Here is a 13,088-nt window from a genome sequence, read left to right on the forward strand (position 1 = left end):
AATAGGGCGGATTTATGAATATATGGTAATAAGGTGTGTGCTAATCCATCCCTCCCCTCTTTCTATGCCCAGCGTCATTCCTATCACCCCAACACCCTTGCTGAGCATCCGCACCCACCACCATGATGGGGACGACAGTGTCAGAGTCAACACTCGCATTCCTAACCTCGAGGTCTGCATGATATTAACCAGAGCTTTTTGCCGCCTCACAGACAGCCTTATGTGTGTCCCATCAGTTTATGAAGTTTACTGAATAGGCGTTTACAGTTGATCAAGCACACGCAAGATCGCATTGGGAATACTTCTATCCCTATTAACCCAGACCGTGTTGTTGCAATGCAATCATCCCGATAATACAGGCCAAAATTCTCCAGAGGTCAATCATTTTGGTCCAATTTCCTGACTGCGGTCTCAATATATCACACATCAATTCATGATCAAGCTTCTTTTATGATCAAATCGGTGTATCCAAATCTCAATTTCCTTTTCAAAAGCCACGGAAAGCCGCCCGCGTCCTCTCACACTTGTGTACATCGGCGAAACACGAAAAACCGACGCGTAGAACGACGAAGAGGTCCACGGGATTGCGAGAGGCACACGGCAAAACCACCTACACAGCGCACCTCCCTGGCTGCCCATCACGCGCTCGTTCAACTTGGATCGCGTGTCCAGTTGGTCTCTGCGGGAGAGAGTCAAGTTTGGGGGCGGGAGTCGTGCACGACGCGAAGAAATGGTGGTGGTGGTAATGAGCGCGTCAGGCGACGTCGACCTGGTGTGATGTTCAGGGGTGCGTCAGTTATCACCGTCTCTTCAAAAGACACCAACACTCACCTTGATAGTTTCCAAACCCTTCCCTTCGTTCTCCCCCCTCCCTCCTCTGCTCGTCGTCGTGCTCTGCAGCAAAGAAAGGTGAGGAACGCGCACTTACCTGGCAGCACCAAACAACACCACACAGCGCCACAATGGTGGATAGGGGTCACTGCTTGCACTCACCGTTGGCTTGCAGACAGCGTCGCCGTCGTTGACCCGGCACTAGGTGGAATAGGGTGAGTATGTTCAGGTCAATGAATGCATTTGAGCCTCGTGCATGCTTGAGGATGGGATCGATTGCTAATTAGAGTGAAATGATTGCGGTGTCGCGCATATGCCGATTCGACGCACCATGATGCATGATGCATGAGGCCTTTAACTCTCGCGCCGCCCAAAGCCAACACCATTGTGTTTGTTGTGCAGCCGAAGACGTTTAATCTCCGCTCAAAACTCGATGACGTCAGCGCCATTTCTCCCATAATCTTAGTATGTGAGTAGAGCTTCGCGCACCATTAGAGTACCTCTAGATTCATTACAACGATTTTTAGTTTTAGAGGAGAACAGTGTGTAATCATGTTTGCACTTGATAACTACAACAAAGTGACGGAGCATACAGCTTTCAGGTAATCGGTTCAGTGCCCGATGTAGTACATATCACGGTAATCGCGGCGAAGCTTCCTTTCTACACAAGAGAATGTATTCGCATAGCTAAGTTTGAAGGCACACGACGCCCAAGTCTGTATTCAGGTGATTAAACTGACAGGTTTGTCTCTTTGAGCCCCAGAATACCAGGCTGATATGTCCTTTGGTCCGAGCTTTTTTACCCGATGAAATGACCTACGATTCAGTTGTGACCAGCGCTTCTGCAATTCATTTTACCGGCGCTTCACACCTGATAAACTATTATTCGTTCAGAGTTAACGAATTATGCAAAAATGGATTTTCTACTCTAGGTTCAATCTTTGTCCCAATATCACTCTATCACATCAGTTCCCTTAATGTCGGCAAAACATTCCAGCCAGCTTGCTCCCGTAGCAAAGAAATGCACTATATCAATTGATTAGTCGGTGCAACGCTCAATAAAAGATACTTACGTCGTATATGATTGGCTTCCAAGAAGGCTCAATAAAAGATACTTACGTCGTATATGATTGGCTTCCAAGAAGGAACAGCTAGAAGAAAGACCAACAAAACAACGGCACCAACCTCCACCCTTGTTGGAGGTACGTATTCTATGGCTCTTTCTGATGATACTTCAAGGGTCCTGTGATCCTTCAGCGAAGCAGTTATTCTCTCCCAAAGGTAAATTTTCCCTCCGGATGTGCCAGAAATCAGGAAAGAGGAGCTACCAATGGATTGTGCCACAGCAACTGTCTGTGTCATTTCGCTCTCTAAGATTTTGTGTGGTCATAGGAAAGTAAGTAAAGTAATGAGCTGTGATCGCGTTGGCATACCTATTTCTCCAGTACCCAGCGACGCTACTACGTCATTTGTTGATATTTCGACCACATACATTCTGTTTGTATCACTGCCGCACACGGCGTATTTATTGTTGTCCATGAATCGACACTGCTTGATGAAAGTTCGCGATGAGATAATGGGTAGAGTCTTTATGAGCACCGTGGGTGCCAGTCGATAGAGTTCGGATGTTCCGTCCGAAAGATTGTAGGCAAGTAAAAGTGACCTGTCGTCGGATACAGAGGCACTTCCGCTATAGACGCATCAATAATTCAATCACGCTATCATAAAATACATAGCTTACATTGCGCCTGTCAAACTTCTTCTCCAAACGACGTTGCCGCTGGATACATCCCAACAGACACTGAATATAAAAACTGGGTCAATATTGAATATTTGAACATTAAAACAGACGTACACTTCCGATGTGTGAAGTGCAAACGTAAGAAGGAATTGGTTTTCGGATCCCCAGAAAGATAGTCCTCCTGGAGCACTACGTCGATAATCAGCCATCCAGAGACAGCGCACTAGTGCTACAGTGGCCTATCAGCGAGGAGAGAGCGCGTGGAACGAATATATATACATTTATCGACGGTATACACCCTCAAGTCACCAGATTGACTCGCAACTGCAATTCGGGAGTGGATTGGGTCGTAAGCATGAAATTCCACAGGATCGTTGTATTGAAAGACGGTTGATGTGGTCATTTCAGAGACATTCAATGGCTTTGGAGAAATATAGTTCAGTGATTATGTGATGTGTAAGATCACTGCAACGTACGTAACGATTACCAGTATTCCACGGAACAAAAGAGAGATTCCCTCGAGCAGAACCAACGCAAAGTAATGCTGTACCTGATGTACATTCAACAGAGGTGTCGGGGTATAGCAAGGACAACGTTGTGACCTGTCCCCAACTATCATTCTCAATAGTCTGAAGACATAGCAACGTTGTCGTGCTCCACACTCGGACCTTTCTATCGTCGCCTGTTCTTATGTATAAATGCTAATTGACCGTGACATCCAAGACTTGAAGGCGTACCTCCAGATAACAAATATTTCCCCCCTTTGCTGAATATTAACGAGTTAATTGCCAATGAGCTGTTTATGTCCAATTTCCCTTTGAGAGAAAACTCGAAGTTTGTTATCTGAGAGACTCATCATAAGTAAGTTGGTGGTTGACAGTTTAAATGACAACAAATTAGCAATAGCTCTTACATTCGATTTGTGCATGATGCTTTGTGTTCGATATTGAATACGATTTATGGTCCAGTAATATATACTCTCAGTTGGAATACCAGGGACAAGGTACCCTCGAAGACTGATAAAAAGGGTTTATAAACCTCTTTCTCAAATGGACCATATATCCATTGTCCGCCATAAATAGAAATTTCTTGGCGCCCAGGTAGAGTGTGTTGTTCAACAAAGTCGTCAGCGGCAGAAAAAGGAAGGTTGGTTGGTTGCTGAGGGAAGACGTAAGTACTACCCGAGATTGAGTTCTAATTAAGTGGCTTGATTTTTTGAGCCTTTTCAGCTACTTCCGGCGTTGATGATATGCGACTTAACAACCATTGACACTGGAATTTCAATCCTTCTAAATGTTGCCAGCATTTTTCTAGTTCTTTTCGGAATTGGGAATATATAAATATTACAGGATTGAGCAACATGCGTACCAACTTGAGTTATCAAAATGAGCCCTCGTTTTTATGTCCAGCCTCTTCTCCCTGTTATCATGGCGCGCTTCGAGTTCGAGGTTTCTCCACCTCCCAAGCTTCCTGTGATTCTTATGAGGATTAATTTCGATCACGCCAGCCACCTTGAATCAAATAGTGCTAATAGTGGTAACCATGCTGATGACTCTTCAGAGTCCAGCTCATCCTCTTTACTTACAGACAAAGAAAGTATACGTATGTTCTACTATCCGTGATGCTTCTGCCTTGTCTTGACAAAGTTGATTTTCAGACCCAGAAACTCCGGAAGAGTCGGGAGCTTTGGAAGTTCAGGTCCAGCAGGAAGAACCCGTGGTTAATCCTGTTGGGCCAAGTGAGCAGCTTCAACAACGCCCCACTCAGGAGCTTCAACAACGCCCCACTCAGGAACCAAGAGTTCCTTCTCCCGCCATATCCGTTGTTGATCAACCACAGGGATTGAGGATTCGCGAATGGGTGGGTCAGAGATCCCAGAATAATGGTACACCATCCAGCGACGTTTGAAAAATTCCCAAGCCACCTGGCAAGCCAAGTCGTCGTGCAAACGGGTACCCCTTTAAAGAAACCCTATTGTCTCATGGGTGGCTTGAAAGTGATATAACAGCATTCAGGGTTAGACAAATATGGTCATCCGACCAGTTACATTATATACTTAATGATGGCTGATACCAAACATCAACAGGAACGTGTGAAAATTTTAGTCAAGGACACGCTTAGTGTAAAGCTCCCTTACAGCAGTCAGAAGAAAAATGTAGAAAAGATTTGTGCCGAGGTTTGTCTATTGAGATTTATCACTTTATTCTACTCTCAATGGAATGGTTTGTGACAGGTCCTTAGAGACCAAAGGTGGAGTGAACTCCTCCAAAACTATGAGAATAACTGGCCCCTTTATAGTGCAGTTAAAGTTGCGCTCAAGTCTGAACGTGATAAAGCCGACAAAGCGTTGGCTTAGGGTAGCGAGCACGATGTCATAGTTCGTGGAGATGACATAGTATGACAACAAAGGCAATTGACGCGTAGGTAGTATATGTTCATAGCCACCGAATGTCAACCTGTAAAAGTGATTCAAAGTTGCAACCAAGGGGGTACCGATCTTCAAAAATCGGACACGACGTTGGTTTTTTTTTTTTGAGGGCAATTTGCCCAACCTACCTCCGTACCCCCTTGGTTGCAACTTGACTGTGACGTGCTTAATGTGACGTACCTGATGCGTTAATACCTGATGCTTTATGCCAAATTGAGCACAATAACTCTAGGTCCAACCCCGTCAGGGGTGGAACCATAGCGAATTGGCCTGCATGTTAACGTCCAGATCATTGGACCATTTGAGCATACTGTAGTCGGAAAGATAACGGCCCTTCCTTTAAAAGTCAAATGAAAAAGTTTATACCAACATCCCATAAACTCTCAGCCTTTCAAGAACAATCCCAAAATGAAAAATGCACCGTTCCAGGTTCTTGCCGATGCAATTGAACGCCAGGGCCACCGGTTCCTCTACCAAGTAAACCCCGCGCTCACTCTGAATCCACCTCTCAGTCCTGTGTTGAAATCCTTTCTCATTGTTGGTATTGTTGCACCTGCCTCCATGGGTACCGCATTACATGATATTGGGGATGCTGATATCGCGGTAAGTACAATTTCATAGACCCCATTATATGAAATTTGATTGATGTTGGATCCCAGAATGCTCCTCTGTGTGACGGTACTCCCATTGACGGTGTATTGACGTTAATGAGACCGCTAGAGAAGGACCCATTTTACGATGACATATGGGACGCTCAGATTAATAAACTTTGCTTGTACCAATCTACAATGAATGCCAGGTATAGGCCTAAAACGGATAACGTAAGGATACTGTGACGAAAGTTATTGTGGTCTAGATTTCCTAAATCGTCTATAGGGATCCTACTTTCAATTTCCATTGTTAAAGCCTCACAGCACACAAACAGTCATTGATATCAAGTTCCCCAAAATTAGGGTACATTTTCTCTCTCATTTATAGCCTTAAGCTGACGCATTTCATCGATTAGCCAAGGGAAAGAGATGACGGAATTGTTACGTGGCGAGACATAAGCCAAGGTATGTCTGTTTCTTGTATAATATGGTTACATATTACTATATCTAATATGCATCAGTTGTACCCGGGGCTACTTACCACCCCAGTATCATGGATCATGCATCGCATCCTGTCTTCAATTACAGAAAGGATGTCCTCCTTCAACCCAACATATATGACAGCTACGGTCACATGGTGCCCCCTTGGCTGTTGCAGAGTGAACTTCGCCCACACACCATGGTTTTAGCTGATGTATATCCAACTGTCACAGACTCGGTGATTATATCGGACACTGGGACACCTAGATCATGTCGGGTATGTAAGCAACTACATATGTGGTACGCATTCATATCTCATGAATATCATTTACAGACCTTTGAGATCTGGGCGAAAAACGTAAAAGTCCTCCAGCGGGGGACTTTGCCAATGGAGAAAAATTTTCTACCATCGTACGGTGCAATTGAACGAGTTTCGTACCGGCCCAGGGAAGTCAGACTCAAAACAAAACGAGTAGCAAGAATGAGCACTGGTGGAAAGCCTCCCAGAAGGAGAAAGAGTGCTCAAAGTGGGATTCGTGAGGGTGATCTAACATCAAACTCAAAAGAAGTAGATAGAAGTAGGTTGGACTAACACACCGAATACGCTTAGCTTATTTAAAGGAAATAATTCTAGTAAAACCGAGACTGAGAACCGAGACTGAGTAAAAAAAAAATTCTGTGTGCTACGGGGGACAGAAGCTATGGAATTTGAGCATACATTACTCATGTATTTTATATTTACTCACTTGGGGACACAATTTTGGAATTGAACTCGACAGGTCAAGCTACACCTCTTCTGACACCAATCTTCTCCGCGCTCTGCAGAATCTAGGGTGTCACCCCCACTGACGCACCGGGGACGATACCTCCCTCTTCAGTAATGGCGGTCGCTTCGACGATGGCCCAGTCCAGAGGCTTGGATGGGTCCCCGTGATTGCGGCGGAGGGAGTAGTAGCCGTATGTGAGATCTTGTGGAAACACTATTGGTTCATTGGGAATGGAAGTGAGTGGGGTGTCGGAGAAAGGAGGTACAAAGAAAAGACGCACTGAACAAGTGTTTATCTGCAAACACAATCCTTCCTGCATTGATTCCCTTTGCTATGTCTTTTCCGACCTGATGGGGGTACCGCCACGCGATCCTAAACGTGTAGTCGTGAAGTAAATGTGAGATGAAGCGTACATATCGAGTCTCGCCCATCTGTCCTCCACTTAGGGCCAACACTGGATCCTACGAAAAGGTTGAACTTTTTCTTTGCGCTGTCGACTGCGAGCAACTGGTTGTGGAATTTTTTGATTGCGTTTTTCACGCCTTTCATTACCTCCGCAATTAATTTTAGATATGGGTTCGTCTTTGCGGGTAAGATACCCATTCACGTTGTATAGAAATCGTTCCGCGATATAACTGAATTCTCTTTGTCCAGCATGTAACCTCACTGGAGCTGTGATTGTGTTTTTCTTCTTGTACGAGAGTTCGGACCTTTCGCTAGAGAGTGTCGATAACGTACGTGTTGTTTTTCGAATCGAATTCAAATCTAATATCCCATTGACCCGACTGCGGCTGACCACACATTCTTAGATGTACAATGAGCCACATTTCAAGCCTTGGACATCCAGCTCCTGGGCTCCTGCTGGTTACTCATCACGCTACGACCTTGTCGAACAAACAAAGGCGGCCCAGGCACGCAAGCCGCTCGCGAGTGGTGCCATTGAAGAGAAGCAAATCGAGCACGCCGGACAGCCAAATGGCGTCAATGGACAGGCGGTCCCTGGGTATACGGCTGCCCCCGGTGTTGGAGCAGGATTCGGAGGCGACGCGGGTGCGGGAGGTCTCCAAGCTCCTCAAACGATGATGAACATGCCTAACTTGATCTCCAAGGCACTCAGGGTTACAGACGGGCTTCGAGTCGCGTTCCACCGCCACCCAGCGATAGCTATACACTGCCTCCTGAAAGTGGGTTCGGGTTCGCGACTGGGGCTGCTGTGAAACCCGGTCCTGGGGGACGTGAGATTACCGTGGACATGGACCCCAGCAGGGGTCTGCAGGGCGGAGTTGGTCTGACCAAGGAAGGCCCTCCGGGAGGTATCGGAATGTCGGAAGCTGATGGACACGGAAACAAGGGCAACAGGTTGGAAGCGGGAGACTTGGGGAGGGTGCTGTGAGTTATCATGACCCTGTTTCCTCTCTGCACTTACATTATTCCACCCATGCTATATATTGGATTATTATAACAGACGACATGATGTCATGATTTCTCCTACATATCATAGTTGTATGATAGCTCGGTGTATTATTTTATTATACGGCTTGCGGGATTCAGAGACTGGTCCCTCAAAATTGATGGTTTTGCGTTCCGTTATCTTATGTGTGGACGTCAGTTTAATTATTCATGGTTTTACCTTAACTCCTACCGCCAGTATGCAGGGGTGACGCGCGTCCATTGTCAGTCGTGTAGTCGTGTATATATCATATAAGTCTCGTGCTGGGAATTTTTTTTTTCCGAAAAAAAAATAGCAATCGGCGTAGCATTGCCGACCTTCAGGGACAGGGGCTGTTAAGGGCCAGTTATCGACGCTTCCGAGGTGGTTCATGTCTAAGCTCATGGCCGATGTACTGTGATTGGGTACCATAGGGCTACAATTCTCGATCAACGTGTACAAGCGAACATGCCTCACCTTTGGTCTTCACCTTTGGTCTGCATTGCCTTCATACACCCCTGTGCTTCAATGCAAGTCTTTATGTGACGTCGAGGTTGGGGGGAGCTGCACATTGCGCAGACGTGGTGTTACGCACATCGTAGATTGAAAAAATATGTGAGAGTTCTGGCAGTTAGGTCGAACCCGGACTTGTTGGGTGGAGTACGGGGTTACAACTGACGATCGTAGTGCGGTGGGAGTCGAGACTTAAAAGCGAAACAGAAACAAGTCGAAAGAAAAAGGGAAAGCGATGGCATGAGCCCTCCGCAGAGCTACTTATAACATTGACCGCCATGAACCGAATGCCAACCAGCGTTCGAGATTCGAGGAATAGACTTAACCCCGGATCTGGTTGAAGGGGCGCGTTGGTACCAATTGATGCAGTGGGCGGTGTCGGAGTTTGAAATGCTTGTTCTGCTGCTCACGTATCTTCCGACTTCGTCACTTTTAGTGACGATCCGACCCTCGCACTCACAGAACTGCAATATTTTCTGACTTTGTTCACACTGTATTCTCTATTCTCAAAATCACTGCATAGTGTCGTGTTCGGGTTACCCGCAACCGATCAACCGGCTCAATTATAAATTTCCTTTTACGACTTCAGTCATTGTGTCATCCATAAATATCTTTTGACTGTAAGTATCACATTCATTGTGTTTCGATTTCCTTTTAGGCTGCCAGATTGTTGTGAGATACAAGCAAAAGTGACAGTGTTGAGCTTTGTAGTAGTATCCATGGTTTCGATTTCCTTTTAGGCTGCCTGATTGTGGTGAAATACAAGCAAAACTGAGAGTGTTCAAAGGTTTTAAGGCCTACCATTTTCTCCGGCGACACAAAAGACCTCAAACCGCGTGGACTTTCAACGGCAGAAAACTCGTCTTTTTTATCTGATTCGCCATATGCCCCCAGTATATGTGTGTCACTGCACGTTTCGGGGTTGTGGAAATGATCCGAATGGGGTCACGCTGTCATGCCGTGTTTACAAGGACCATCAGGCAAGGGAGGAGAAATACCAGCAAGGCCTGAACTATCTGAAGCTTCAAAGAGAAGCTATAGAGAGACAAGAAGACCGAATAGCTCTGGAATTAGACAACATATCCCCGAGTGACCCCATTGCTTTCTTTTCATCCTTTACCCAAGAAGCCAAATACAGAGCCGACCATAAAAAACGTCTGATAGATAATATCAGCCTAGCGCGCAGAGATGTCCAGGCCCTACTCAAAGATATCACAAGCATCGGCAAAGCTCCCATTAATTATCCACCGGCTCATGAGATTGAGCATTCCCTTCACCAGTGTTCGGAAATTCGGAAGTCTGTAGAGCAACCATCCCGAGTGCTCCATACGGCACAAACCAGCGCTCTCCGTAAAGAGCCATCCATTATAGCCATGCGAGAGGCACTGCACACAGACATCGATGAACTCGTGTCACTTACGAACGATATTGAAAGGTCGTGGATTGCGGCCTCGGTTGAACGTCAGGAATACGAACGTTTACGCCAGGGAAAGTCAGACTATAATACTGGTAAGTCTCCCTTCTACATTCATGTAGAGCAGAGTCTTACAGTTCCGCCCTTTAAGACCGGCATTTTGAACCTATATTTGTAGGGACGTCACCTATCATACAGCTCGCATCGTTGATGGTGGTCGTGTGTAATGTAATACTTGGCTTACCACGACGTGGATGCTTCTGGCTTTTCGAAATGTGCGCGTTCATTGTACAGGGAACCGCCGAAAAAGCGTTTGGGAATGGTCGACTGACACCATATTTCATCAATTTACTCTCACTTTTTCCCCGTGATGTGAGAACCCAAACATTGATGTTTCGACTTGACAGTGAAGCCACAATATACGCAGTCTGTCCAAAATGTCATGCTACATATAAGCCAAGCGGAAAAACCTCTCTGCCAGTTTATAGAGAGAGATGCAACTCGGAGCGATACAGCAATCGTTGTGGTGAAATAATTGTACAGCCAAAAATCATACAAAACAGGCGTGTGCTACTGCCAATCATTCCGTATGTGGTTTATGACTTTCAGGATTGGATGGCGAACCTCGTATCTCGAACTGGATATGAGCAAATGATGGACGATGCATGGGAACGGACAAATGTACCATCCGACGGAATCATTGAAGACATTTTTCAAGGAACTGCTATTCGTGAATTCAAAGGTCCTGATAACAAGACACATTTCAGTCTAACCGGAGATGAATCAACTGGGAGGTACCTTTTCTCAATGGGCTTTGACTTTTTCAATCCGCTTCGCAACCTTGCCAATGGAAAGAAGATATCTATTGGAATTATTGCACTCGTCTGCCTGAATCTTCCAATCCATCTTCGATATAAGCCCGAGAACATGTTCTTGGCCGGAATAATTCCAGGACCCAAGGAACCTCGACTTGACGCCATTAATCCATACATTCAGCCAATTGTTGACGTCTTTCTGCTGCTATGGAGAGGCATAAAACTAACGCGTACCGCAAAATATGATATTGGGCGTATTATAGTATGCGCATTGATTGCCATCATCTGTGACCTACCTGCTGCCAGAAAAATAGGCGGATTTGCGGCCTGCACTCACGAATACTTCTGTTCTGTCTGTTGGTGTACCAAAACAGAACATACCTTCAATAATTTTGAAGTGTCGACGTGGAGGAGGAGAACACGCTCTGAATGTCACAATCGCGCTGCTCAATTTCTCGCTGCCCCGACCTTGAAGCATGCACAGAGTTTGCTTGACAGATCAGGAATACGCTACTCTGAGCTCTGGAGGCTTCCGTATTTTGACCCAACAAAACATCTTGTTATCGACCCTATGCACAACCTGTTTCTAGGATTACTGAAGGAGCACTTCCAAAATATTCTTGGATATATACCAAAAGGCACAAAGGATAGAAGGAGGCCAGAACTGTGGAATCCGGAAGAGGTTATCTCCGTTAACCTCACCTTTGATCCAGACAACCCGCTGCCAGATCACACAAAAGAACGGGCATCAGTTCGGAGGTTACTCGCATATCTCAAAGCCCCACTGGGGTTCAGTAAAGATGATGTAATATTGTGTGACGCAGCTGTCAGCCGCTGGATCACTGTTCATTCATCAGCACTAGTATTCATCGGTAGAGGATTGGGCTGCATTCCTCGGTCAGTGATGCCTGATGGGAAGGATACATCAGATCTATCCGGAAAGCGTTGCTTTACAAAGAAAAAACTGGCACATATGCTCCTCACATGGGTAAATATTCGCAATGTCATAATTTGAAACTGGTATTGATATAGTAAAATTGTCAGAGGTTACAGCAGGTAGAAAACTCTGCTCCTGATACGAATAATCAACTGGTTCCTGGGGTAATTTTCACTCAGGACGAAATTGAAGCCATATGGTTGGATATCGAAACAGTTGTCAAACCATCTTGGGCAACATCGGTTCCGCCAACCATTACTTCGATCGGCCCAAAGCTCAAATCTGACCAATGGCGAAGCATTGGCACCCTTTTTTTGCCTATTTCTCTCTTGCGTTTATGGGGGAAAGAAGAACAAACCCAAGCGCGGAAGGACCTCCTTCATCTTACCATGTTACTTTGCTCGGCAATCTGTATAGTGACGTCTCGAACTATTTCTCTCAAAGGTCAAGCTGACGAGTATAATAATTACATGATACAATATCGGAAAGAGCTCCAGCGGCTCTTTCCAAGATACAAATGTCATCCCAACCATCATATGGCTATGCATATAGGAGAGTTTCTTGGTTTGTATGGACCCGTACATGGATGGTGGACATTTCCTTTCGAACGAATGATTGGAACTCTACAAGGCATAAACACCAACTACAAGAAAGGTAACAGTATAGATAAAATTAAAGTGCTGGCATTAGAGACTAAAGTCAATTTAATTTTAGGGCAATTTGAACAGACCATTTCGAAGACTTGGCATCTGTCCTCAAATTTCAAATCATTGTTTGTCAAAAATATTTGCCCCCAGGCCATTCGAGATTGTGTCAGGATGTTTAACACACTGATCAAGCCTCAGAACAAGAACATGCTTGCAGAGGATATGGACACCGATGACGAAGATATGACATTTGTCGAGCAAACATCTCACCGCAAGACGAGCCTTTCTCCTCAACAAATATCGGCCATACAGGCAAACCTTGAAGACCCCTATAAGCGTGTTCCAACATCAGCGTACGTTAAGAATCGAAGGGTCATTGACGGAATTTCATATTGTACAAACACAGTACACATGGGAAATAGCTGTGTACTCAGGAGGGGCTCCGACATCCCTTACTCGATTATCCAAATTCTCGAGTTTGAAAACACCACTATCG

At 45.4% G+C, this 13,088-nt stretch overlaps 5 protein-coding genes across 5 annotated transcripts; all 5 read left to right on the forward strand.

Annotated features, from left to right (window-relative positions):
• Positions 1-3,999: 3,999 nt before the first annotated feature.
• JR316_0011647 (uncharacterized protein) lies at positions 4,000-4,480 on the forward strand (the record flags this gene model as incomplete). Its single annotated transcript, XM_047897293.1, has 2 exons — positions 4,000-4,174; positions 4,230-4,480. 2 exons carry the CDS (start codon positions 4,000-4,002, stop codon positions 4,478-4,480), a joined length of 426 nt encoding a protein of 141 aa, XP_047743702.1.
• A 154-nt stretch (positions 4,481-4,634) lies between these two features.
• JR316_0011648 (uncharacterized protein) lies at positions 4,635-4,928 on the forward strand (the record flags this gene model as incomplete). The annotated part of the gene is made up of 2 exons (XM_047897294.1): positions 4,635-4,748; positions 4,806-4,928. 2 exons carry the CDS (start codon positions 4,635-4,637, stop codon positions 4,926-4,928), a joined length of 237 nt encoding a protein of 78 aa, XP_047743703.1.
• A 480-nt stretch (positions 4,929-5,408) lies between these two features.
• JR316_0011649 (uncharacterized protein) lies at positions 5,409-6,736 on the forward strand (the record flags this gene model as incomplete). The annotated part of the gene is made up of 7 exons (XM_047897295.1): positions 5,409-5,603; positions 5,660-5,821; positions 5,907-5,954; positions 6,007-6,055; positions 6,112-6,347; positions 6,405-6,648; positions 6,705-6,736. 7 exons carry the CDS (start codon positions 5,409-5,411, stop codon positions 6,734-6,736), a joined length of 966 nt encoding a protein of 321 aa, XP_047743704.1.
• A 910-nt stretch (positions 6,737-7,646) lies between these two features.
• JR316_0011650 (uncharacterized protein) lies at positions 7,647-8,230 on the forward strand (the record flags this gene model as incomplete). The annotated part of the gene is made up of 2 exons (XM_047897296.1): positions 7,647-7,887; positions 7,947-8,230. The coding sequence occupies 2 exons, from the start codon at positions 7,647-7,649 to the stop codon at positions 8,228-8,230; spliced, it is 525 nt and encodes a 174-aa protein (XP_047743705.1).
• Positions 8,231-9,663: 1,433 nt separating this feature from the next.
• Positions 9,664-10,420, forward strand: JR316_0011651 (uncharacterized protein; the record flags this gene model as incomplete). The annotated part of the gene is made up of 2 exons (XM_047897297.1): positions 9,664-10,288; positions 10,392-10,420. The coding sequence occupies 2 exons, from the start codon at positions 9,664-9,666 to the stop codon at positions 10,418-10,420; spliced, it is 654 nt and encodes a 217-aa protein (XP_047743706.1).
• Positions 10,421-13,088: the final 2,668 nt, after the last annotated feature.

This window comes from Psilocybe cubensis, chromosome 11 (genome assembly GCF_017499595.1).
Source record: "Psilocybe cubensis strain MGC-MH-2018 chromosome 11, whole genome shotgun sequence".
Taxonomy (NCBI): Eukaryota; Fungi; Basidiomycota; class Agaricomycetes; order Agaricales; family Agrocybaceae; genus Psilocybe; species Psilocybe cubensis.